Source organism: Mus musculus, chromosome 13, assembly GCF_000001635.26.
Source record: "Mus musculus strain C57BL/6J chromosome 13, GRCm38.p6 C57BL/6J".
Lineage (NCBI taxonomy): Eukaryota > Metazoa > Chordata > Mammalia > Rodentia > Muridae > Mus > Mus musculus.
The window spans coordinates 59769799-59797556 of NC_000079.6; the positions used below are offsets into that span (position 1 = coordinate 59769799).

Here is a 27758-nt window from a genome sequence, read left to right on the forward strand (position 1 = left end):
CGCAGGCGCCACAGGCCCCGCCTCCCGTCGCCCGTCCCGCTCCACCATTGGACAGTCCGGGTGAGTGACGGGCCGGGCCGATTGGCCGTCATCACTGACGAGGCAAGGGAGGTGACCTGTGACCTTGCGGGCTTCGCGGTCACTGCGCTAGCGGAAGTGGGATGGCTCCTTCCGTATGGCGTACACTAACGACAGACCCCCCGGAAGTGGGGACACGGCTCTGTGACTCTGGAGCTGCTTCGATAGTAAAGCAAGCGGGTAGACACCATACGACAGGTTTCCAGTTATTGAAATGTCACTCTTGTGTAGCAGTTTGTGTCAAGAAAACTGAGCACGTACGTAGCTACCAGCCTCGCATGGAAGCACGGGCATGGTGGCTCTATCCGAGCCTCTGAGAGCGAGCGCCCTGGGCGCTACGTTAGCATCGGTTCTTGAGTCCCGATCCCGGGCCCCGTGCACATTTGGCTAGCCTTTCCTGCTAGCCGGTCCCATTTGATTAGCTGTGCGCCTGTCACCACGCCTCGGCTTCCTTCGCGGCCCGTGATGACGTAAGAACGGGAGCTCCTTTATCTCGGAGCAGCAGCTGGCCCCGTGCGGGAACTGGGTGGGCGTGGGGAGTACTGAGGGGTTTGCTACCCCTGATCGCCCCCTTATGGTTCCAGGAAGGCCGAGGGAGGGAAATGGATTCGGCCTCAGGTCTAGACGGAAAGAACAAGTGTTTTCTTTTCCAGTGCGATCTCACTGGTCTGACTAGAAGGGGCAGTTTCCCCGTCCGAAATGGGGACTTTGCCATGCTGGAACACTGACAGAGTAAGACAGACATTGTACATTCTGCCTAGACCTGCCCAGGAGCTAAGAAAATGTTCTGACCCTTTCTTCATAGCTTTACAAAGAGTGGGCACACCATGTTTTCAACTCTATTTTTAGTGTCTGAAAACTGTGAACCCCACTCGGTCATTGATCTCTCTCTTGCAAGGATTTTGTTCCACTTGGGAAGATATCCTCTCCTTAAGATAGAAGCCACCTTTGAAGCAAAAGAAAAACAGACTGATTTTTTTTTTTTTTTTTGGTTTTTCGAGACAGGGTTTCTCTGTACACTGAAAACACATCTTTTACATCTTTTACCAGGAAGCTTGCCAAAGCAGTTCACAGTGAGCAAGAGACTGTTAGAAGGTGAAGATCGGGTGTTCAGAACTCCTGCTGTAAAAACTGGATTCTGAGTTTCCGCTGTTTTAGAACAGAACAGGGCATCGGCCCTGGCCCTGCGATCGCTTGCAGAGGAAGCTTTGACTTGGCCATGGCTGCGAGCCTGCTATCTTATCCGCTGAGAAGCGTGCCTCACTTGTCTAATGGTATCAGTATAAGCCATCAAAAACACCAGGCTGCTGGGCAGAATTTTTTTTAAGAATCAAAATGTAGGAAACCTTTTTAAGGCTAGAAGAAAACATGACAATTCTGTTTAATTTTAGGGGTAAGTACACTCCTCTCCCTCAACAACCGACAAAACATCCAAGTAGAAAATAACTACCAGGTATAAAGATTGGCCTGGCTGCGTATTTCTTCTCCGTTCTAGGGGCAGAGGGATAAACAACACTAAGCGCTTTTTCAGTAGGCGTGGCACTGTTCCAGCCAGAAAGCAGCGCTGTCACTTCACAGCCAGAGGCAGGAGGAAAGGAAGCAGGCCAGCAGCTGAGCAGGAGGAAAGGAAGCAGGCCAGCAGCTGAGCCGTCACGTAGCAGGGAGGCCCCGGTTGCACAACCCATGAGTTTGATGGTCACCATTTTTATTTTTTTACCATGATTTCCAATTTCTTAATGATTTCCATTTTGACATGACTCTTTCATAACTAGACTATGACCAGTCTAGTTCACACATATATGCCTCTCGTGAGTCTCCCTCGTTGTGCCAGTGTCCTTAGCAAGCTCTCTCTCTGCCCCCCAGTCTCCTGCTTGCACACCCCAGACCCGGTGCACAGCTATCAAAGGGGAACAGCATGGGCACCCTATTAAGGAGATGTGTACTGTCAGCGCTTTGGTTGACTTTTCTAATGACTCATAAGAAAATAATGTGGATAAAATTACACGTTCAAAGTTCGATTTTATTTCAAAATGATAAATAAACCGGCATAGTTCTGACTCTGTACTATTTCAGAAAGGCTTGTGAAGTTCATTAACAGTTTAGAGAGGGCTCCAGTCAGACCAGAAGGTTGCCAATCAAACTTGTGATTGGCAGAGACAGCAGCCTCTTTGATCTTCAGAGGTTTGTAAAAGCTCTCCACCCTAATTTCTGTGTATCATAAAAAGTAAAAAGCACTTTTATTCTGTCCTTTTCTCCTTTAATTTTTCTTTTTTAAACCAGCAAAAAAGGACTACTTATTTTTATGACTTCATTTTTATGAGCACAACAGTTCTGTCAATTACTTAGAGAAGGAAGCCCTCAAAGATGTGCCAGTGGTGCTGTGGTCGTCCACCGAGGCCCACACTGACAGGTGCTTGCATTCCATGCTATCATTTCTACAATGAGCCATGAAGAATGCTTGTAGACCCTATGTACAGCAGTATAGTCCACATGTCCTTGATGTGCGTCCATACCACGATCCAGGAACAACAGAGAGAATCCCCTCTTGGAAATCAAAAAGGGGATGTGTAGGGAAAGAGGGCTAACTCCTCTGGTGAGCAGCACACTATTTTTAGAGTGCTTTGAAAGAACTAAAATCCATGACGCTGTAGTCATTGAATTCTGGCCCTCATATTTTTCTTTTAAGTTGACTTTCTATTAAAATCTTCAAATCTCTGGAGATTGGTGGTATAGTTAGACTATATTAAAATTTTTCTTTTCCTTATTAACAATTTCATTAAAATTTAAAAAATTACGATGCCCCTCAACTGTTACGTTGAAGCCTGATCTGTGTCACTGTGTCCTGTGCCATGAACCTAATTTCCCAAGTGGCCACGGACACCTGAGTGGCATTTCCAGTGCTGCAGTTCCTTCCCTCATGATTCCTGCTGGGTCCTCTTCACTGAGGCTCTCCCCTGAGTCATATATTTACTGGAAAGGCTACCTAGGAGGGAAAACAAAATCCAACATAAACGAAAAGAATGGTGTTTGAGCAAAGTCACACAATACTTATTGTCAGTTACTGACAGACACGTGTCCCACCACAAAGGGCACTCGTCCTGAGTCGAGCAGTTAGGCTAGGTATAAACAAGTGCACAGCCATCAGAGGCACTGGGCAGTGCTTAGACACTGCTTCCTCAGTGCTGGTAAGGTACAGCCCCGAGGCTGTTCAATGCAGCCACAGGCAGGCACTGAGGCTGGAAGAAACATTTTGAAAGTTCTTTACATAGGATATTCTTTTTGTTTGTAGCTCACAGACTGCAAAGAGATCGCTGGCCAGAAATTAGTACCTCATACCATTACCCTTTAGAAGTCTAGTAATACCTTATGGATGTACAAGGAGAAAATAAAATTCTCTGTACTTAATTAGTAGTGAAGCCATCCACAGCTTACAACATGTACTGTGTTCTGGAGTCTGAGCACATACAAGAGGGAATGAGAGCCCATGTGGCTACTACTGTACAATGAAGGCTCTACTCAAACCAATGGAAGGAATGCAAAGGGTTTAGTAACTGGTACCATGCCAGCTACAGGTTTTAAAAGCAGAATCTCATTGTGAGGCCTTGGATGACTTAAAATTCATTATGTAGCCCAGGCTAGCCTAGAATTGCTTTTTGCCTGCTTCTGAGTGTGGGGATTAAATACTACACCATGACCACCACACCTGGCTTGCACCCATAACTTCTGAGGGGGAGAAGGAAGCTAGCTCCCTTCTTAAACTGTCACTCTTGTCATTTCCAAATGAAGTGTAGAATTAAATGTAAGTAAAAGAAGTCAAAGCGCAGCAGTTGTCCACATTTTCAGAAGCATGGACACAACTTTCCCAAAGCAGCAGCTTTAGCAATGCCCACCACACAAGCTTTCCCTTTATTTCTTTTCAACCAAATGGCCTGACATTTTAAAATTTAGAGACAGTCTAAAAGATTGGTAGCTATCTGCCCCATTTATGTATATTTATATAACTTTATCACTGACTAGAACTTTAAGGCCTATTAAAACAACAACAATAACAACAAAAATCACACCACTACCAAACCATTTTCCCGCCATATGACTGTGTGTATGAAATAGTTTCATGTTTGTGAATGCGAATATGTGTTTGGACACTGTGTGTGTGTGTGTGTGTGTGTGTGTGTACGCATGCACATATGATGGAGTCAGGGCTTGGTACTGGATGGTCCCCCCATAGTCTCCTCCTTATACATGGAGGTGGGTTAGGTAACTATGCAAGTCTGCTCTGGAGCTCCCTCCCTCCACCCCCTATGCGATGGATTCCTAGCAGGCTGCCATGTTACCTAACACTTACATGGATGCTCCGATCCAAACTCTGGTCCTCTTTATACCCACTGAACATCTCCCCAGCCCCACCAATGGCCTTTATGATAATTTAAACAAGTACTACTTGCTGAGACATCAGAGGAATGCACCTGTTAGCCGAGATGGCAAAATCAAAGGTAAGAGCACAGCTGTCCATCAACATGTGCTCATTAAGGAAACTAGAGTGGGTCAGAGACTTAGTCTACAAAGGGGCTCAAGGGAAACTATTTCTACCTACAACACAGACATGGGTCACATGTTAATATGTGACAGCTGTCACTAACTTACTTTCTGAGCTATTTTATTGGCAAGAACAAATCTTAGCAATCTATAATTTTTTCTTGTAGAAAGCAGAATACAGTTTGTAATAAAATTTCCCCATAATAAATTTAAGTTAGTAAGTTTTTAGTTGTAGGATTTTTTTTTTTTTACTGAGATGAATAACTAATAACTTCTTTATAACTAAGTATATGTTAGTTGGCCATGGCATTTCTAGGTCTATAACATCTACATTTTTTTCCCCACTTTTTTAAAACTTGAAAAATTATAGTAAAACTCAACTTTAAAGATGTGTAACCTCTTAAGCCCAGCAGTGCTGCTCTCTGCGGACTTGGGGACAGTGTGGGGACCAGGAACCTTCTCTGCACTCACGCAGCTGCTCAAGTGTTTGCACGCAGCTCCTCAGCAGTCAGCTCAGAGCCGAGAGAGCGGAGGTGTGTGCAGGGCAAGGGGCGCCCCCAACACATGGAGTGGAAACCAGAAACATGCAATAAACTGCTCACACTCTGTGTTCCTTCATGTGCCTAACATCAGGAACATCAGTACTTTTCCTGTGTGAAATGTTTTGGGAATATCTGCTTAAGGTCAAAGTTGCTTAAAACAGCATTCTTTTAGTCTGATTATACATGTACATCTTAGATCTTCAAACTCCCAGATCTACAGGGAAAATGAAGCCACTGACTGGTGCTGTCTGTGGCTCACACCCTTCCAGAAAGCTAGGGTCATTTGAAAGTCAGTGTGGTTATGTGATATAGCCCACCTCTCTTCCCCAACCTCGATCAGCTTAACTGTGGGGCACCATTCCCCTTTCACTCTGTCTACTGGGCTTGGAGGGTATCCAACAGCACTCTGATTGTGAAATGGTGTGCTCCATGGAGAACAGCTATGACTCTTCCTGAGCGGGACTGGAGCTCCTGTCCCTTGTCCCTCTTCCTGCTTGTTTGTCACGTACAATGCTCTCCTTCTGGTCTAAGTGCAGTTAAGACCTGGAGAGCTCTGTTTCCTTCAAGTCACATGCTCTTATTCTGCACACCAGCACAAATCCCAAGTACTTTAAATTTTATGTAAACAGATACGACACCATGGTTGGGAATGTCACGTAGACAGCAGTGTCTGCCCACCATATATGAAGCATTACATGGGGATTCCAGGGCCACATGACACCCTAGCTTAAAAAAAAAAAAAGTTCTCATTATTTCAGTGTTTCCTTTCCTCACTAAAGAAAACTAAAACAATCGCAAATACTTAAGATCATGCCTCTTGGTGCTGAAAAAACTTAAGGAGTTAAACACATTAACAATTCCACTATTTTTCCCCCCATGAACTGCATTCATAGTAGAAATAATAGCCCAAAGCTTCCTCAACTCTCCCAGAGTGGTCAGTGTCCTAGCTTCACAGAAGAGGGAGAAAGGCCAGGAGAGACAGCTTATCCTGAGGGGCAGCTGAAGACTTCTTGCTCTACCAAAGTCAGCATTAACAAGTCAGTACTTTCCCTAATATTAGGATGGCATTCCCTAAATCCACAATGGATGTCTGAATGCAGCTAATCTGTGTTCTACATGTTATGACACACCCACTCTGTGACACTGCTGTAGTAAAAGTTCTATAAGCGCTGTCATTAGAAATTTCACTTTTCTGTGTTGGGGATGGCTCAGCAGTTAAGACCAGGGTTTGGTACTTAGGACCCACACAGTGGCCTACAAGCATGTGTAACTCCAATTCTAGGGCATTCAACAACCTCTTCTGACCTCCACAGGCACCATGTACACATGAAGTACATATAGGCACACACAGGCAAAACATTCATGTACATAAAAAGACCTCCGAGTTAATTTTTAATAAATGACACAAGAACTTAAAAGGGACGATTGCTCATGCTCTCTGGGCTTACCTGCCCATTGTTAGCCTCCTTTAAAAGAGGTAAAGAGAGACCAGGGCTGGCTGATTAAGCAAAGCTGTCCCAGGAAGGACTCCGTTTACATTTTCTCACAGTTTTGTTCTTTCCTATGATATTGCTGAAAAAGCCACTTTTACCTCAGTTTTTTCCCTCTTTTTTGAGAGTCAGAAGACGACTTGAAATACTAGCAAAAGACCTTCTTACCCTGGTATCACACCATGTTCTCTTGAGTAACCCTCCATAGGCCTGAGATATGGCAGAAGGGGGCTCTGCCCTTCACACCACAGCCCAGGCTAAGCAGGCTCCTTTTCTTGGTATTCTGAACCTAGCTCCCAAAGCCTAGGTTCTCTGCAAAGGCTTCACTGAGCTCAGATGCTAAGCCCGGTGCTGAACTCAGTTTCCACACAGAGCTCCAAGCAGCACCTAACCAAGCACTTCCTTCACTTGTACTCTGAGCTCAACTCTGGCGCTTTCTGTTCCTCCTTTGACCATCTTTGTTTTTTTTGATTTCCATGGTCCACATGCATCCCTTTCTTCCATGTGGTTTTACTTGCTAGAAGATCTTCCTGAGTATAGTGGGTTGAAATGCAATGGCCACAATAACAATATTACACTCTTCTGCAGCCTGGACCAGTTAAATGCCAGCAGGCTCATTGTAGTGGCTATTCCTGGTTGTCAACTTGACTATCTCTGGAATGAACTACAATCCAGAATTGGAGGGCTCACCTGTGATCCAGATCTTGAGGCTGGAAGACACAAATTTCTGACCTGGATCTCCGCATGGAGATCTTGAGGCACAGTGGCCATGAAAAGGTTAGGCCCAGGAAAGGCAGTAGATGCCTTTAATCCCAGGAGTCTAAGGCAAGGAGATCTTTGAGTTTAAGGTTAGCATGGGACAAAAAACAGGTCCCAGATCCAGGTGTGGTGGCACACATCTTTAATCTGTACCACACCTTCTGCTGGAGACCTACATAAGGACATTGGAAGTAGGAAGATTCACTCTTCTTTGCCTGCTTGCACTTACTTGCCAGCACATCTGTTGGAACCTACATCTACAGAAGAGCAGCTGAAACAACTAGCCTCGTGGGACTGAGCAACTACTAGATCCTTGGACTTCCCACTCACAGCTGACCATTGTTGGGGTAGTTGGACTCCAGACTGAAAGTCATCACAATAAATTCCCTCAATAAACAGAGACATTCCATACATTCTGTGACTCTAGAGAACCCTAATACACTCATATACTCAACTGGACACTGGCCTTCTCTAGACCAGAACTCCAGCTACCTTCAGTTCACCACTGACTCCTATTTCTCCTCAGAAATTTCCTTTATTTTTCTGGTTCTTAGACAAAGCCTGTCGTGTCATCTGATCCTGTGTATCCATGTCACAACCCGATGCATTCATTTTGCTGGTGTTGTCTTCAGAACACAGATGTGTATGGTTGTCCTCCCTGGCATTCTCCACCCACATGTGACCATCGTCTCTACGCAACTACCTTGGTAAATACTTGAGTGGCGTCAGTGTTCCTGTCCTAGCCATTTACTACTTCAAAGAGCACCATCCCTCCATCACATCTGTAGCTTCAAGAAGCTAGACTCATCTACTCCAAGTTCACCTCTCACTGCTCCTCCATGCCGACAGTTAAAGGTCTACCAGCCTTCAGCCTGACCCTCATCTCCTGTGATTCAGCTGCCTCAGGATGCGATTTTATTAGAGAGGATACTGCATACTCAGCATCATCTGTGCTTTTCCTGCTTAAAGCATCTGTCACCATATGGCTACCCTTTATTGTTGCCTGCTTCTCTCTATTGTCTACTCCTGACAAGAATGTAGAGGAGGAGCTTTGCTGCTCACCGAGAAGTGTTCAGTGCTGGGGCTGGTGCCCTGCAGTTAGAGACAGTCTCAGCAGATATTTACTGAAGAGATAAATGAAACAGTTGTCTGGGTGCAGAGTGGAGGGTTCAGGTTATAACTTTCTTTCCTTACTCTGGAGCATGGCAGCTAACATTCACAAGGAGAAACCGTGAGGGCACAGCAAAGACAAATCCACAGCAGTTACAAATGTGCAAGAAAGGCTTCCATGGCTAAGGGAGCAACTCTTCCTCAAATGAAGCAGTCACCCAGAGAATCTGAAAACTACACAGGCTGCACTTACCCATTGAACATCAGATAAGGATCAAGGTGGAAGCAAGGCAAGAGGGTTTTTTGTTTGTTTAAAGTTCCCTTGAGAAGTTCTGATATCCCTGTCAGAACCACATAGGAAAGGAAGCATCTCAAAGGCATGTGGTAAAATATTCAGAGAAGAAAACAACACATATCTGATCCTTTAAAACCACATACCTGACTGGGGACTCAAAAATATGGTTGTTTTTTGTTTCTTTTTGTCTTCATGTAAAAGCACTGCCTAAAAAATGAAATAGACTGGTTTACAAAAACTGAAGATAAAGCAACAGAAACAGCCTCAGACCGCATCCAAGAAGAGCTGGGGTTAGGCACGAGGTTGGCCCAAGTTAGTTGGAAAGACAGACATGAATGCAGGAGCCATCTACCAAAGCCCCTACTACCAGGGCCCAACAAGCCTTCCCACACAGTATGTGGGAGACAGAAGGAGCAAGCACCAGAGGCCAGCCGGGAGGGCCCAGCACACAGCTGCAAGCACTCCCAAAGGCTGTGAGGGTGAAGAGGATGGGGGGGGCTCCCCTCTCAGGTTTGGGCTGGCGTTTACCTGAGCAACTGGTCTCAATGGGCTAGGTGAAGAGTATGCAGACACATAATCTGACTTACACAAACCTACAGAAAGAGAGGAACACTTTTGTTCCTACTTTAAGTTAAAGCAACAGTCTTTTTCTAAAATGTTTTAAGACATATTTTCTGATGACATGATGGAATTCTACACAATCCACTGAAGGAATGATGGGGAAGGGCGTTGAACTCTGGGCACAGAAACATTACTGAGTTAGCACCACGAAGCACTTGCTCTACTCTGACCCCTTCTGTTCGCAGATGCCAACTGCTGACACTAGTTATGAGTACTGCATAGGAAGTAGCCAGGCTTCTAGACTAGGACTTTTTCTTAAGGTTGCTGATCCCTAAGGTTAGCTGCCAGGTGTACAGTCAGGCTGACAGAACTGCCACTCTGAAGCTTGTGTGTGTGTGCACATGCATGTGTGTGCATGGGTGTACACGTATCTGGAAAAAGCTAACCTCTGAGTCCATTCCTCAAGAGCAACCCATTTTGGTTTTTTGAGGCAGGGTCTCTCACTGGCTTGGTCAGGCTAAGCTAGCTGTTTTCGAGCTTCAGGGGTAGATCTGCCTATCTCTGCGTCCAGCACTGGGATTAAAAGAATCTCCTACACTGCTTTGCTTTTTATGTGTATCCTGGGACCAGAACTCAGGTCCTTGAGCATGCACTAACTAACTGAGCTCTCTCTCTTTTAACATTCTTTTTAAAGAAGCCATGCAGTATTTTTTTTCTTTTTTTAGATTTATCTTATTTATTACATATACAGCATTCTGCCTGCATATATGCCTGCAGGCCAGAAGAGGGCACCAGATCTCATTATAGATGGTTATGAGCCAATATGCAGTTGCTGGGAATTGAACTCAGCACCTCTGCAAGAGCAGCTAGTGCTCTTAACCTCTGCGTCATCTCTCCAGCCTCCCTGAGCTATCTCTTTAGGCCACAACTCTTTTTTTTTTAATTTTTCTTTTTTTTTTCTTTTCTTTTTTTTTTTTTTTTCTTTTCTTTTCTTTCTTTTTTTTTTTTTTTTTTTTTTTTTTTTTTTTTGAGACAGGGTTTCTCTGTATACCCCTGGCTGTCCTGGAATTCAACTTTGAAGACCAGGCTGGCCTCAAACTCAGAAATCTACCTGCCTCTGCCTCTCAAGTGCTGGGATTAAAGGCGTATGACACCACTGTCTGGCTCTAGGCTACAACTCTTAAACAGTTTTGAGACGTGTTGGTCTTGCTACTAGACAAAGGGATGCACCTGGGGGGGTGGGGGAGGAGGCAGAGGACAACTATGCTGGAGGAGGAGGAGGGTACCAGAAGATCTGTTTCATGCTGTTTGTAAACACAAATATAGTATGTAAGAACAATTTTGGTGAAACTATGTTAACTTGTATCTATACTGTCTAGTTCCCTAGCTTAAAGGAGGCAACTGTTTGAGCTAAGTGAGATGATCGGTAACTATACTCCTACTGAAATAGTGCCAACCTGACCCTGAGGAGCATGTCAACTGAGTGCTAACATATCAGCATTTTAATTCTTTTAATCTTGTCTCCTTATAAAGGAAAATCAAGGTGAATGTTGAGGTTAAGTCCCAAGCTACTTAGAAGAACAAGGCTGGGGTTCAGCTGACTCAGGCTGGGGTACCCAGAGCCAAGTCATCCATAAACACTCGAGCATTGCATAAATTCTCTCTATAAAGCTCCTTAGAAAATAAATGAGGAGAAGCTGGGCATGACAGCACATGCTCGTGACCCCAAAGGCAGCAGGAGATACTGAGTTTGAGGCCAGCTAGGGCTATGCAGCAAATTCTAGGCTGGCATTGATGACAATAGTGAGTCTCTGCCTCAAAAGCCCTAGGGGGTGGGGAGTGTAGGGTGAGAACAGGGCACATAAAACTTTCAGTCTTAGAAGTTGAGACAATTTGCCTGGCAGACTCGATTTAATAAATCACTCAAAGCACCAGAGTGCTGAGAGGAAGGAACCACAGAGCTGCCCTCACCAGCACCCTTAGCAGAAGAGCAGTAACAGCTACTCTCTAGTGTTCCTCAGCTACAATTATCCAATTCACCTAGGCTTATCCTACAAGGCAGTACAGTATATAAATTGTTCTGAAGACCATAGCATACACAACTTAAAGGCATCCAGACAGTGTCTTAACAGTCTATTAAAAGGTACTTATCCATGGACCAATTCACATCCAGCAATTAGAGGTGATTTAGTTTTGTGTTCAAGACAAGGTCATACTATGTTGGCTAGGCTGGTCTTTATTCTCCTGGGTAAAGTGTTCTTCCTGCTTCAGCCTTTTAGGTAGCTTTGGTTATAGCCATGGACTACTGCATCAAGAAGACTTGTGGTTGACTCTCATCTGTGGATCTGTGGGCTGTTACTATGGTCCCTGATAGAAAGGTATTAAATAAGGGCTAACAATGAAACCCTTCCCAGTACTCTGCAGACAAGAACACTGTCAACAACCGTCTATTCTCTTTCCTGCTTAGAGTGTGTGGGTGCAAATATACTCATTTGTACATGGTGGTAAGCCACCACCTCACCCAGTGTCTAGGCAGTGCTGTGACTTACAAACGTACACAGTGAACAGCATGCCTCTAAGTGTGACTTGCTTACTGGATACTGAGACAATGTTTATATGGACTGGAGAGGAGACTAGCATTCATTGACTATCTTAGACTTTCATAAGGCTACCTAGACCCAGGAATAAGCAATTCAGCTGTACCCAGGGTGTGTGTGAATGGGATGGGGAGCTGCAGTGCTTCCTTACACAACCGTCCTTAAAGAAACCGATACAAAATGTGAAAAGCCTCTAGACCTCTTATATCCCTTGACCATGAACATCACGGTTTCTGGAGAGTTGTCTGTACCTGGAGAGCCTTTGAACTGTGGGCATTCCTTTTTAATGTGTCCTTCTCTTCCACAGATGAAACAACGCTTTTCTCTCGAGTCTCTGTCGTCCTGTCTCTTCCACTTTTCTGTGGGCGTCCTGAGGAGCTTCTCCCGGCCCAGGTCGACAGCTGCCCTCACTGGCTTGGCTTTCGCAGCTGCACACGGTGTGAGCTTATCTTCTTTTGTTGACACTTCCTTTTCTGTGTACTTGTTCTGAATCTCTTTGTCCTCTTTGCTTCTTTTTTCTTTGCTCTCAGAGTACCTTTGGTTTGGGGTATCTTCCTGGTCTCTCCGTCGCCTCACTCTAGTGAAGATAAAATACTAATAGGAAAAGTGTCAACAGAAACTTATGGGAGTATCAAGATGTGTCCAAGTGTAGAGATAGCTAGGACCATAGAATGTGAAAAGGAGGCCGAGAATGTGACAAAGCCTGGCTTCTGTATTAAGATCTCTGCTGTCCTTCAGCACCCACAGACTGTGGGTAACAGGTGGCCACTCAGAAACCAGCACCCACAGTTGCCCCAGTCCTTACAGAAAGTCACGTGCTATAGCATAGCACATACACATCCTCTCAGTTACACTGTACTGTGGAGAGGACAACAAGAAAAACAAGTCTATGTGTTTTGAACCCAGATGCAGTGAGTTTCCAAACACCCTGCTCTGCAGCTGCTGGAACTGTAATCTTTAGCGCAGAGCCTGCCTGTCACCAGTGCTGCAAGCAGTGCTTCCTGCTGAGACTCAGTACCTGCCTTCTAAAATACATTTCTTTTTACTTCAGGTCCATTGGTGTTGTATTTACACGTGTGTCTGTGTGAGGGCGTTGGGTCCTCTGGAACTGGAGTCACAGACAGTGTGAGCTGCTATGCTGTTGCTGGGAATTGAACCCCGGTTCTGTGGAAGAGCAACTAGTGCTCTTCACCATTAAGCCAGCTCTCCAGCCCCAGTGCCTGCTTTGATACCTGCATGATGAAACTCAAATCATATGTGTAGTGGGTTGCTGGTCAGCCTTTTTGATGTATTAGCTTTTATTAGGCAATGAAAATTTGAACTGTAAGACTTGAATTTCTCAGAAAAATTTTAACAATGGTTTTAAGGGGTTCTATCTTCAAGAATGTCAGAGTCACTTTTTCCTTTGTTATAAAGAGTGACTTTCTTTCATTTATACGCATATACATATGTGTACCATATATAGTAAGTGTCCATGGAGGCCCTGGAATTGGAATTACGGGTGGTTGTAAGCCACCAACTGTAGGTGCTGGGAATGGAACCAGGGTCTTGTGCACGAGCAGTTAGTGCTCTTACTGAGCTGCATCCTCACATATTGTTTGTTTTTTGACGTAACGCCACACAGCCCAGGCTGATTTCATATTCCCTTTGTAGCTGAGGCTGGCCTTGAACTCATGTTTCTCAGCCTCCCAAACACAGGAAGTAGTAATAAATGGTACCACCCCAAGGTATTAACAATTTCTTTCTGCTCTGCTGATTACTATTTCTTAGATCCCAGATTGTGACCAACTTCCCTTAAGTGTATTTTGAAATGAGACTAGCACTGTTTAGTTGAAAGCAAACCACTGTCAGCCAGGAGAACAATGATCCAAGCCGACCATAAAGGTACCCCCTGCCTCTCAAAACATCAGCAGGAGAAAGCATGGTGCCCAAACACCTGAGCTACTGAAAATAATTACTAAGGATTAAACTAATTTAAAACCAAACCCAAACCCAAAATAGGGAAGAAAAAGTGTTTAACCTGGCGTGAGAGCCAGCCCGCAGCATGTGCACCCATGGCCACATTTACATCAGTTTATTTTCATTTTTAAAAAACAGTATTACATTTATATGAAAACTGCTCAATTTCTGTTGGGTTGGTCTTGCACGCTGTGTATTCAGATGCTGAGTTCTGTGCCCCAAGATCAGGCTGCAGTCAGGACATGGGCATTGTACTGACCCATGTGCTATGAAGAATGCTCTCCAATAATCTCTGATTGGATAATAAAAGGCTGGAGCCTGTGACTGAGTGGCAGGAGACAGGAGGGTGGGACTTGAGATTGAGTAGAGGGTCTTAGAGGAAGGAAAAAGGGGACAAAGGAGGCCAAGAAAAAAAAATCACCCTGAGGAGACACATGGAACAGAGCAAACAAAGGAAGACTCAGTTGACAACTAACTCAGCCCTGTGGCTGGACATAGGTGAGAACACTAACTCAGTCCTATGGCTGGCGTAAGTTAGAACACTAACTCAGGCCTATGGCTGGACGTAGGTGAGAACACTAACTCAACCCTATGGCTGGACATAGGTGAGAACACTAACTCAGCCCTATGGCTGGGCATGGGTTAGAACACTAACTCAGCCCTGTGGCTGGATGTAGGTGAGAACACTAACTCAGCCCTATGGCTGGACGTAGGTGAGAACACTAACTCAGCCCTGTGGCTGGATGTAGGTGAGAACACTAACTCAGCCCTGTGGCTGGGCGTAGGTTAGAACACTAACTTAGCCCTATGCCTGGATGTAGGTTAGAACAGTTGAGAACCTGCCCTGTATAGTGCCAACAGCTTATTAGTAAAAATAATACGTTTCTGTATTTTTGATTTGGGAGATATATGGGCCACAGTGGGGCAGAAACTCCCATGAAAATTTCCAAGTGTCTTTTTTCTGTATCAGTAGACTCACATTTAGAAACTGGGACAAGAAAATGAAAACCCAACCCTTCCCTTCGGAACTGGTGCTTACTTCCTCCTCATGGGACAGTCCTTCATGAAGTGCCCGATTTTCCCACAAATTCGGCAGCACCTGTCATTTGGGGCCAGTTCTCCCTCAGTTAGGACATCCGGATCAAAAAAGTATGCCTACAAGAACACAGCTGTGTAAGATGAACTGTGAACAAGACCATGGCACACCATGAAATCAGTGTGAGAACAGGTTGGTATTTTAGTATGTGTACCACTCATCCCCAACACACCTGCACACCAGGGAGCAGCACAGTGACACAATAGCTGACACAGATCATCTAAACTATGTCTTTTATGCCCTCAAGTTGGAGGGCACTGACATATAAGACATAATAGTGGCTTCAATACTGCAGCAGAAGCTGAGGTCACAGAGAGCCTGTCATGAGACAAAATGGCTAAACTGCAGTGAACTGAGAAACACACAGTGCAAACTCTGTATTAAAGTAAGGCAAAGAGCTGCAGGCTAGTGCTGCTGCTGCTGCTGCTGGTGCTGCTGCAGGAGGAGGCTGGGATGATGCATCCCCCCTGCACACCTCCTGGAGAAATCACTCATCTGAACACACTGTGTAGGTGAAGGAGCTCTTGAACAAGTACGAGAAACACCACTGTAAATGTCCAGAGCAGTGTCTGACAGGAGCTCGACTATGATTTGCTAGAAGTGCCTACTTGCCCACATGCAGAAGCTGAATCAGTGCTCCTGATTGTTCCTGTTGTTCAAAGGGGACAGAGTTCTGGATAGAGAAGGAACATGTCTGGAGAGATCTATTGCAACAGAGTGGCTAAAGTCAATGATAAACATTTCAAAGTAACTACATATTTCCAATGCCACACCATGAAGTGACACAGGAGGAAACAGACACACCAGCCAGCTCGATTCAACCACACCACATTGCAGACTTATTTGGTGCTCAAAATGTGCATCTTAATTGTTCTCTGGCATTTCTATCAAAAACTCACCAGTTTTGAGGGGTTGTCCTTTGGAAATCCTTTGACTGGAATTCCAAATACTCTTCTACCATTGATAAAAGCTTTCATTATAAAATTTGTCACTATAAGGGAAATAGTAAGAGTTCAATTACATGCATTAAGAGAACAAGAAATTGCCCAGGTTAACAAACAAGAGGCACTTACTTTTCCTCGATAATCCAGCACCAAGATTGTGATTCAAATCGAAGGGATCTGAGTAAAGGAGAGAGAGAGAGGGGCAGGTGAGACAGCAGGGGAGACTGCCAGCACTCATCTCATTACCTTGGCGCACACACACACAACAGTGCCACCTTCTTTGCTCATCATCCAGAGTTATGCACAGCTCAGCAACAGTCAAACCTACATATCAGGTGAGATTTTCCAAAAGCATGAGTAAGAAAATAGCTCTGTATCATCTTTATGATCTTTATAAAAGTTCTTCTTATTGTCCAGGTTGCCTACTTCTGGAGGAAATCCTGAGGAAGACTCACTAACCAGGTCATTTAGTGGTGTCCATTCTGTGTCACAGTAGAAGTTGCAAACATAAATAAACCAGGTGTGCATGCCATGCCTCTGATCTCATCACATGGGAGGCAGATGCAGAAAAACAAGGGATTGGAGGCTAGCCTGGGCTGTGTAGCTGAGTTCCAGGCCAGTCTGAGCTATCGAGTGTCACTATAATGGTAAACATTGATTATCAAGGGCCAAGGAGATGATTCACAAGAACCATGAAGAGCCAGATGCAGAGGACAAGAACACTTGGGATGAAAGAGGCAGCTGGACAGGTGCAACTGAGTGGACGTACTCTTCAGCATGCTTCTAAACCCAAATATTATTTTATAGATGATTTAAAATACTATACACATGACTAATGATCTGGTCATGGTCATCATATGAAGATCGATATCATTTTCTTCCTAAAACAGCACTGAAAAAGACAGAGGGACAAACTAGGATCCATCCTTTTAGAGCCCTCCATGCAGACGTGAAGAACTACATTTGCAGAGCACCACAGCGGGCGTCTGGGAGTGAAGCTAGGCACCATGATTCTGTCCACAAAGCTTCCAGAGGGCAGGCACCAAGCTGGGGAACATGACACTCAAAGTCAGTCAACTGGAGCACAGACGACAAGTGCCATCATCCCAGGCTTGCCCTTTCCTGCTGGTGTGTGTGTGTGTGTGCGTGTGTGTGTGTGTGTGTGTGTGTGCGCGCGTGTGTGTGTGTGTGCGTGTATGTGTGCGTGTGTGTGTGCGTGTTTTACAGTTTGGGTGTTTGCTGGTTATAAAAGGCAGATTGTACATTAGTTACCATACAGTTGGAAGCATTGCTATTAATCAGGCCTGGTTGAGAAGCTGAGCAAAGACTGCTTTGGCTTTTAGGTTAGCTCCCCAGTACTGGGATTAGATGTGGCCATCACACTCTCAGTTCTGCCTTTTTCTTTTTAAAGTTCACTTAGTAAGCTGAGCAACAACAAATGACATGGCAATCTGCCTTCACTAATCTGTGCTTTGATAGGAGCCTCTAGAACACAAGTCCCTACCATGCATAGCCCAGGTAGTGCTTATGGCACTGCGTCAGTACTGCTCGCAGTAATGAAATAATCACAAAATTCACACTCCATCTATGTGACAGTGTGATAAGAAAAGGGTCCTGTGAGACCAAGAAGACATTTTCTCAGTCCCTTCCCAGCTCACTTTATAGCACTTGACCTTCATTCTGTCTTCTTTTTTATTTATTTATTTATTTTTTAATTTTTTGGTTTTTCGAAATAGGGTTTCTCTGTGTAGCCCTGGCTGTCCTGGAACTCACTCTGTAGACCAGGCTGGCCTCGAACTCAGAAATCCGCCTGCCTCTGCCTCCCAAGTGCTGGGATTAAAGGCGTGCGCCACCACTGCCCGGCTTATTTTGTCTTCTTAAAAACTGAATCCCTACCACTTAGGAACAACTAACTATACACGTCAATGGTTTCAGTGGACTGTTGAATTCAGTAGGGTGACTTGATTCAACTGCTTCGCTCCTGGGTGCCGGAGTCACACAGAGGTTTGGGCACAAGGTCCATCAGGAAAGGACTCTCTCTGGGGTCAACACTGAGAATCATTACAGACAGTCCTTTTCCCAACAGTATGTAAAGGGCTAAGAATCCACCTCTACTGGCACTCTCCATCCCTCAGTAAAGACTTATTTTTATTTTAGTTTTAAACTTTCTTATAAAAATATCACCCAGTAGAATTAACCAGACCCAAAGTCTATACAACTCTCTGAGCCCCCGAGCATCTGGGACAGGCATTCGAATCTGGAGCTGTGGAACTACACACTAAACTTTACACATTTAGTACTGAGTGCTTTATGCACTTACCATGACCAAAAAGTAAAAGTACACGGCAGAATTAAATTAGGAAGCCACTCGCTGTAGGCTTTAAAGCTCTGCTGTCCCAAAGCTGCCTTGCCTCTGCTGCTGTGCTCTACTGCCGTGGTCCAACAACTGAGTTTATTCTCCTCAGTGAAGACTTTGGACCTGTGAAAGGCCCCGCCTGGAGGCACTAGTCACTTAAAACGAACCTTTAGGGTGGTGTGGCCATAGCAGGGCTGCTGTACTGCAAACAGGTGACTGTTGGGGGAAGAGCCAGGGGGGCTCACAGGTCACACTTGATGCTCAACTTAAAAGGCTCTGCACATCATCCTCACACATGCCCGGCCAACATGTCACTTCTAATTTGACTTCATTCATACCTTCAATAACAATGTATTTTGAGGTCCACTGTTTCTTAAAAGTTGTAAGCAGACTCTTTCTTCTGATGCTGATCACGTGCTCCTTAAAGTCAAACTCCTCAGTGTAGAAGCGCAGAAGTCCCAGCCACAGCTGCCCGACAGGTTCTGTATTTTTCCCATATTCTGGCCAACAAGTGGGCTACAGATGCAAGGGAACAAGGATGTCACTGTAGCCATCATAAAGTGTTAACAGCAGTATGCATGCGCACCTCAGCAGGAAGCCTGGACCAGTCAGTTGCCTTATATACACAAAACAGAGTTGCATGAGTTTTCTTTCATGTTTAAAACAGTATTGACATGAGTCTATTAATCCTACTCTGTGACTTGCAGTAGAGACAACTGAGAATGTTCAATGATGTATCCCAGGACATGACAGCAGGGCAATCTGTGAATAAACCTCAAGAGCTCTGTGGGCCACAGCACTGAACTCAGTACACATGTACACAGTCAGTGTGACAAGAACCAAACAACAAAAATCCATTCCTTTGGAATAGTTACTAACTACCAAGAACCAGCTGACAGGAAACCCTGGTACAGCGCCTGGAACACACCCAGCTTAGGGACAGGACCAACTGAAAGGGGACACTTGTGAATGCCAGTCCTCATGGTCACAACACTTCTACAGCACAGAACAGGCTGACTTTCAGCCAAGGGTTGGGAAAACCTTTACTCTTAAAATACGTACCAGTTCATTTATTTGATCGAAAAAGTAAATATTCCAGCCATCAACAAGTATTTCTGGTTTCTTTTCACCTTTGTATATCTGAAATTAATTTTAAAAGTATTATTACAGAATGAAAAATTAAAATGTTGATACCAAAATGTCCAGGAAAAGTTACAAGATGTCAGTACTGACCAATAACATATTAGCAGAAGCAGAGGCTGGCTTAGACCATCTCCCGTGGGCACCTACCTCTTGAAGCACGGGGATGACAGGTGGAGACCTTTGCTGGAGGAAGTATAGCACCATAAGAGTGTAAGCGTAGGATGACAAGCTGCCTCTGGACGCGTCACCGATGTCACACATCTAGAGGGAGAGAGCACTCTGAAGGGTGTTTCTACTCAGCTTGCAGTCACCCCATTACCACCACTTCTTGAGGAACTAATATGAAAACCATATCTTAAAAAATAAAAATATGTCAACAAAAGCAACCACCCCAACCTGAATTAAACTGAATTCAACAAAGAAGTGGATTGTCGGTCATAGCAGGAGCATCATGAAAAGTTAACACACTAAGGTCAGGCATTGTGGCGCATACACTTAGGAGGCAGGATGGTCTCTGTGAGTTTGAAGCCAGCCTGGTCCATACAGCAATTTCCAGATAAACCACATGCATCAATGTACCTACCTTTGTGAACACTTTCATGGTGTAGCACAGATACTTCACTCTGGGGTCAATGGCTGAGTATGCAGACAAGAGCCTTGTGTTATGAAGCGCCTGTTGAAAGGGAGAACAGGCCATGAGGCTCTCACTGACGCAAACACTGCGACCTGGAAAGGCTCAAACTGTAGGACAGTTTCTGAGATAAGCTGTATTAATCTAAGAGATAATGACACATACATGTAACTTCTGATTTCATGAATAAATCTTTAGTCTGAATAGTAACAACAACAACAACAACAACAACAACAACAACAACAAAAAGCCATTAAAATAAACAAGCATGCTACTAGGTCTGTCATCCTAGCACTTTGGAGATGGAGGCAGAAGGATGAGAAGTTTAAGATCATTGTCAGCATGAGAGGTCCTGTCTCAAAAACCAAGACAGTGAAACCTAATGGAATAAGATAAAACAGTAAAATAAAGTAAGTTTTCTTTAAGTAGATATAAGACTCTCTCTCCCCTTCACAGCGGCATCATTTGTGTGAAATGCTCCCAGGTCCCATCGGGCCTCAGAGCAGCCAGGTGTGAGGCCAAAAGAAGGACCCCAGCGTGCACACCAAATCACAGGCAGGTTCAAGCCAAGCAGACAAGCTCTGACTTTATCTGAAGTGAATCTTCACAAGTGCATGAGCTCAAACAAGCACACAAACACTTTCTCTTACTCATATGTACATACACACATATTCTCACATGCACGCACACTCTCACTCTCACACTCTCTCACTCACATACACATACACTCTCACAAGCATGCACATACACTCTCACAGACACTCACATGCATACACATACTCACATTCTCATACATACACACTTACATATTCTTACTCATATGTACATACATACTCTCACATTCACACTCTCACATACACACATACACACTCTCACACACATTCTCACACGCATACACACACTCTCTCACATATACAAATTCTCACATACTCATACACTCTCTCACTCATACACACTCTCACACACATTCTCACACATTCTCTCTCACACTCTCTTACTCACATACACACACATACACACTCCCACATGCATACACACACTTTCTCTCACATGCATACATACACATTCTCACACCCTACTGACATACTGGCTTGGCATGCACTGGGATGGAATGCTAGGCAAATAACCTACCACTGCACTACACTCTTAGCCCACGTGGATGGGAACAGCTACTGAATTCTCCATAGCCCCAGCCTCAGAACACTACAAGGCACACACCAACCACTCAGACAATTCCCAAAGAGTAAATAAAACAAGAGCAGAGAGCTGCTTAGCCATTTGGGGATAAAACTGAGCAACCAAAAGGACAGGGATAAGACAGACAAAATGGAATGTCTCATTTCCCTTAGTTACTTTTTTGTTCTATTTTTCGAGACAGTGTTTCTCTGTGTAATAGCCCTGGCTGTTCTGGACTCATTTTATAGACCAGGACAGCCTCCAACTCACAGACATCCACCTGCCTCTGCACTGCCTCCCAAGAGCTGAGATCAATGGCCTGTACCACCACATGTGGCTCATTTACTTATTTAAAGAGACACTCATTCCTCTTTACAGCCTTAAGAAAATGCCTAATAGAATGTGCTTGTAATCTTAGCACTTGCTTGCAGGGTGGAGCCAGAGCAGCAGCAGCTCAAGGTCCCCATGAGCTCACCCCCACTCCCTCCCCCACCAAAAAAAAAAAAAAAAAAAAAAAAAAAAAAAGGACTGGATGGGAGAAAGGAAGGATTGAAGGAAGTAAACAAGAAAAAAAGAAAAGGGGGGCGGGGATCCATAGAACCAAAACAGGAGATTCATGACATGGCAGAGTAGGCTAGGCTACTCATTGGAACTCTTTAAAAAATGAATGAAAGACAGGTTGGCCAAGTCCAAGGAAATCTTACCAGTGTGTTATACAAGCTGATGTCCACTTCCAGACCACTTCTTAGATGGAAGAACTTCACGATGGGCACCTTGGCTGTTGTGATAGGAAGGATATTCCTCAACCCTAAGAGGGAAGAAAGATGCATGATTAAACACAACTTGGGAGGGAAACAAGACCTAACTTCAGCTGCCTAGCTGTATTCATTACAACTAGCCAAACAATTGTAACTAAGTAACTAGGAAGACCCCTGGCAAAGTAGGTATCTGTTATACACATGGATATTTGAATTAGAACCAAGAAGTCCACTGTCCTCCACAAACCAACTGGTTAATGAGAACATGCAAGTGTATATGCAGGGGGTCCGGGTCCACACAGGAACTACTGGAGCTTGCATGCATGAGTTCCCTTCCCTGTCTGTCTGACTGACTGACAGCCCATGGAGCATCATCTCAATGCCTGACACAGTAGTCACCACAGAGCTAGAAGCAATGGATGGAAAAGGAAGGAATTAACTTTGCAGGTAAGGAGACTGTCTGAGCTACACTTTGAAAAGGAACATGTGGAGACAGTGGAGGTGGAGGCCATTTACAAGACAAGGATAGTTGAACAAAAAGGCTTGAGGGCCCTTCCATGACACTATGTAGGCTAGAGAATGGACTTGAGGAGAACAGGAGAGAAACAGAGGAATTATCCTTGAGGAGAAAGAAGCCAGTGAGGGCATAAGTACTGGAGAATCAAGGACCAACAGTAGGCCAGAAACAGGGATGGAGGCAGGGTGACCACACCTGATGGACTGTCATGGTGGCCTGAGAACATAGAGATGGAGGAACAGGTATGTGAATGGAAAGACAGTGCTCTCAATCCCTGCAGGCCCGAGTGTAATGGGGACTTTCAGAGGACCCTTCACAACCAGACTCTCAACTTCACCTTGCATGAGGGGGAACAGACCTCAGGTGTCACTCAGGCACATGCAAGCAGTAAGCTGTGGAGCCAGGCAGCTCCAACCTCACTGTGTGCATGGTGACTAGCGGTCATCTGCCTATTCTGCTGACTCCACAGATGACAGTGCTCAAGTCTAGATGAGATTTAGAGAAGAACGGGCAGAGGCAGCGGAAGGGAAATGTAAAATAAACCAACAAGCCCAAGTTCACATGGCACAGAAGAAGTGGGATCTTTGGAATCCAGAACCTCCATACACACTCCACTCCTCTTCCCTTTAAGGAATCTACTATGGTAGATCTCATTTGACACTCACAAGCCTTCCTTGAAGACCTAGCCCTTGCATGTCCCCCTGGCTCCAATTTATAATCCCAAAGCCTTCTGTCTATCCACTCCAATAAAAGGAGACACAGGCCTTTTAACTTTTCTGTTGGCCTAATTATATTCCTAATTATTATGAGGCAGGCATTTAATGCCATAGCTAGACTGACTGCTTCTAATGGCATTAGGTTTTAAGTGGAGCCTTCTAGCTGCTATTTAATTCTTTGTGTAATTTACATTCCATTCCTATCTTATAATTCCTTATATAAATGACTATACAGAGTCATTTCTGTTCTACAACCAGTGAACATGGTTTGTCCTTACGAAGTATACATGGAGAATGCTTAGGAAAGGAACAATATGTCTCAAATGACCCAGAAAGAGACCCAGAGCAAGCAAGAGTGAGTTACAATAAACATCAAAGCCCAGCTCAGAACTAAAACCTAAGCACTATCTAACCTTGCAACTTCAGTTTCTTTGTATAACCCGAGAAGCCACACAAAACTTATCTTTAGAGATGGATTCTCATTTGAGGACAATACCTTGTCAAAATACAAAGTAAACTGTACCACTGTGTATGTGCACACCCACAAGTGTTGTTCATAAGAACAGAGGCTGTATTGTAATACTTTGATCTCAATATAAAAGATTAAGAAATTCATGTTTAAAGAAAGTATTTTGTCAAGAGTTGTGGCTTACACCTGCAATCCTACATACTCAGGAGGCCGAGGCAAGAGTTATGAGTTCAAGGCCAGTTCACTTGAGACCACATTTCAAAAACAAACAAACAAAGCCATCTAAAACCAATTAATCATGTAGCCAACTCACCTGGCAAACAGAGCCAGGCATGAGGCTGCACATCTATAATCCCAGAACTGGAGTAGAGGTAAGCAGATCAAGACCAGCCTCAGTTACAGAGTAAGTTTGAGGCTAGCCCACTCTACATGTTTAAGACAGGGCTGGGGCTGTAGTTCAGTGGTAGAGCACTTGCATCTGATGGGCAAGGCCTCAGATTCTATCCCCAGCTACAGAGAGACAAGCAAGCAAGCAAACAAACATTCACCTACACTATTTTGTAAGAACATTTTAGGTCTGTACATCATTTGCAGGATCTACCCCTTTTTATAGCTCTAAACACTTCAGAAATCACCTACAACAGTCTTCTAGATTTGTGATTAAAAGAGATCAAGATGACTTAAATACCTCACCTGCCTTGAATATGCTTTCTACTGAGACCCAACAGCTAGCACCAACACATAAGCATTACTAGCAATCTTTTTCTATATCAGACTATAGAACATTTTAATGACACCAATATTGCACATATTTGTAAATAACCCAGCGCACTTCCTCATTGGCAGGAATAAATTCTACATATATAAAACAGTAAAGAAAAAGAAAGAAGTACTTTAGGACAGGTATGGAAGTACCTGAGTGCTTTCTGAGGACTCGAGCCAGCTCCTCAATAGTTCTTACACAGTCCAGCCCCTGCAGGAAAGGCACAACAACGGAAAAGAAATCAGGAAGCAAGCTGGGACTGTTGGCACACACCTGTCATCTTAGCTATTCTGGAGGCTGAGCAAGACAGTCACCTCTTAAAGGGCTGTCCTGGGCTGCAAAGGAAGTTCAAAGCCAGCATGGGTGACCTCGTAAGACTAAGGACTCTGGCTCTGTAGCTCAGTACTAGCGTGCTTGGCGAGCTTGTGAGGTTCTGGGTCAGGCATAAAACAAAACAGTAACAGTACACTTTGCGTACTTCTATTGCCTTCAGAGACAGTGAGATTAATTTCCAATCTTTTTCTTTAGTGTGTGTGTATGAATGGGTGTGGGGACATGTGTCAGGACATTATATGTGTGAAAGACAGCATGCAAGGTGGTCAGAAAACTACCTTGAGGAATTATTTCTTCTTCCACTGTGGGATTCAGGCATGGAACTCCAGTCATCAGGGCGGCACTAAAAGCACTTTTACCTACTGTGCCACCATCTGCCCAACTTCAGATGGGTTTATTTTCCTTTCAGGTGAGTGTCAGTTACCACACATACAAAACACCCTAAGGATATGCAAGCCTCCAAACATACCTTAATTGCTTTGGATGTACAACAAAAGACCAAATAGGAGCTTCCAGAAAGGTCTTTAAACCATGAAGACATTGACTCTCCCCCACTCCCCTAGGTAGTTACCTCCCTTGGAAGAGTACCGTAGGTATGGCATGCAAGAGAAGCGTCTGTGCTGTCTCATCTATGCTGCACGCAACTATATCTATACACAGTTTAACTAAGATCTCATGGCCTGCTGTGGAGAGTGGTCTAACTCAGTCTACTTCCTGCTAGGACTAGCTAAAATTGAAGTCATGCAGCAATTTGGAATGGTATTTTTGCTGTTTTTCAGACCAAAGCGTCTGCGCCCAGTCTGACCTCAGATTCAAAGCCCTCTTGCCTATGTCCCCTTTGTTTTGGGATACAAGCACATAGCATTGTGCCTTGGCATGTTAAAGTATGGCTGTCATCCCCACTGGAGTAAATCCTGATGGTTACACAGACCCTACAACCTATTCAGAATTTTACTTTAGAAATACTGTCAAAGGTAGTTTATAAACCACATTAATGAGGATCAACTTTGAGGGGATATAGTGGGTTACTCCTTATGGTAGACTTAATCTCACCCCACACCATTCAGCAAATCCCAGGTAGACCCTGGTTTGACTATTCTCCTGAAGTCAGGAACACCATCAGAATACAGATTCAGAACAAAGCCATGAGAGTCCCTGAGCAGTGGCAGTGTAGTCAGCCACTGAGTCAACAGTGTCTCCACCAGCACTGCTTCTGAAGTGTCCCTCAGTGACAGGTGTGGCTGGAAGGATGGCCCCCACCTGGCATGCACAAGATACTGGATCCTGTCTCCAGCACTTTCCAGACTTTGTTATCAGAAAGAAAGCAGCCTCAGAGAACACATCCAAGTCTGGGTGTGGCACTGTGCTAATAAAACTGTAAAAACAGGCAGCAAAGAGTGTCCTGAGGGCACACGCCACAGGCTCAGGCCTCAGGCTGAGGCAGGAGGAACAGAGTTGCAGACAAGTCTGTCTTCAGGGAGAGAGGAACAAATCACCCCCACCCCCACAAGCAGGCTCTGAGCTGCATCTTAACAAAGTCTCCTCTCTGCTGCCTCCTGATACACACGATCAAAGCCACCCAATTACAGAATTTCTCAAAGCAGAAGGGAACAGAAATTATTCCTTCTGTTATCTACCAAAGGACACATGTTTTGGTGCTAGTAAGACCAAGTTTGTCTCAAATGCAGGTCCTGAGCTATAAAGCTAATACTCACCACGGACAAGCAAACCGACATCACAGGTAACGGGGGATAGGTAGGTGTACTGGTCTAGTAGCCAAGCCAATGGGCACTGGTGAAGGTGGTCTAGCTTCACGGAATCTAGTCCAATCTGTACTACACTGGAAAAGCCCCTTTAAAGCTATCCAGTCTCTGTGTGTATGTGTGTGTGTTGTTTTTTTGGTGAGACAGGCTCTTGCTAGGCAGCCCAGGCTGACCTTGAACTTCTAGCAAACCTCCTTCATGAGGCTCCCAGGAGCTGGGACCACAGGTGTGCACCACCCATGCCCAGCCAGAGCTTTGTTCTACTCTTCACACCCCCTCCAAGAATGTCAGCGCAGAAGCCAGAGGCTGTGCTTCCTGGTGCACTGCATGTGGAATGCCCCGTACATTCCAGATGCCTCGCAGTTCTGCCAGTGAGGACGGCGCTAACCACATGCTCACAGCACATGTGTGTTCACGTGGCAACCGTACCTCAGCAGTCTCATGTCCGTTAATCGTCATACAGACGTCAAGGTCACTCTGTTTGAACCCAAATCCATTTTTGGAGGAGCCAAACAAGCTCAATTTAGTTCCTGTTAGGGACAGATGACAAGTAATAGCTCATTACCTGAGTACATGTAATTAGTTTTTATTTAAAAAATGGCCCTTTCATGAATCCAAAATACCAATTGCTAACTATCCTCTTGTAATTAAGGTCTTCAAATATTTTATAACAATTATTCACTTATTTATTTATTGTGTCAGCATGTGTGCATAAGGAGGTCAGAGGACAACATAAACATGCAGGAGTTGGGTTTTCCTTCCATTATCTGAGCGGTGAAGTCAGGGACCAGGCTTGGCAGGAAGGTCATTTATCTGTTGAGCCATCTTGCCTGCCTCAGCATCTTTTTCACTACACATTGATTCTTAATGATTCCCTTAGTTTACTTAAATACACAGCTGTATATGACATGAAAGAATAGTGGACATCACTTTATGCCAAAATGCAAGGATGTTTCGAGGAAAGATGTAGGCCATCCTATGACATTTCATACTCTAAGAGCAATGCTTCCTACGTACTTTAGAAGATTGGTTTTTACCTTTGTGTGTGGCTCAATACACAAGTGCACACACTCAGAGGTCAGAGTGTCTGCAAGCCACTTCTCCTGCTCCTGTAAGTGTGCATGACTTAACTGCAGTCCCCAGTGAATTCACCTCTTATGGCCTGG

The 27758-nt window shown here is 44.6% G+C and overlaps 1 protein-coding gene and 1 long non-coding RNA gene across 11 annotated transcripts in view; one reads left to right on the forward strand and one right to left on the reverse strand.

The window, feature by feature from the left end:
• Nucleotides 1-167: 167 nt before the first annotated feature.
• Etohd2 (ethanol decreased 2) lies at nucleotides 168-3882 on the forward strand. The gene is made up of 2 exons (NR_015349.3): nucleotides 168-548; nucleotides 1129-3882. It is a non-coding gene; the product is annotated as an ethanol decreased 2 (long non-coding RNA).
• The window catches only part of Tut7 (terminal uridylyl transferase 7), a 51294-nt gene continuing 25613 nt past the window's right edge, over nucleotides 2078-27758 (reverse strand). For 3 of the 10 annotated variants that reach the window (XR_003950443.1, XR_003950442.1, XR_003950441.1), the window contains exons 16-28: nucleotides 27022-27122; nucleotides 24649-24706; nucleotides 21978-22081; nucleotides 20050-20139; nucleotides 19614-19727; nucleotides 19386-19463; nucleotides 18662-18839; nucleotides 16097-16144; nucleotides 15923-16014; nucleotides 14967-15082; nucleotides 12220-12545; nucleotides 8954-9403; nucleotides 2078-3061 (exon numbers count right to left, since the gene is read on the reverse strand). Coding sequence is in view for 7 of the 10 variants with exons in the window: in NM_001373964.1 (NP_001360893.1) it covers nucleotides 2994-3061; nucleotides 8954-9017; nucleotides 9339-9403; nucleotides 12220-12545; nucleotides 14967-15082; nucleotides 15923-16014; nucleotides 16097-16144; nucleotides 18662-18839; nucleotides 19386-19463; nucleotides 19614-19727; nucleotides 20050-20139; nucleotides 21978-22081; nucleotides 24649-24706; nucleotides 27022-27122 (1502 nt within the window). In the remaining 3 variants the exon portion in view is untranslated. Of the gene's footprint in view, nucleotides 3062-8953; nucleotides 9404-12219; nucleotides 12563-14966; nucleotides 15083-15922; nucleotides 16015-16096; nucleotides 16145-18661; nucleotides 18840-19385; nucleotides 19464-19613; nucleotides 19728-20049; nucleotides 20140-21977; nucleotides 22082-24648; nucleotides 24707-27021; nucleotides 27123-27758 lie in introns of those variants that run through there. The other 7 variants (NM_001373964.1, XM_006517207.2, NM_001373963.1 and 4 more) reach the window with 5 other exon arrangements.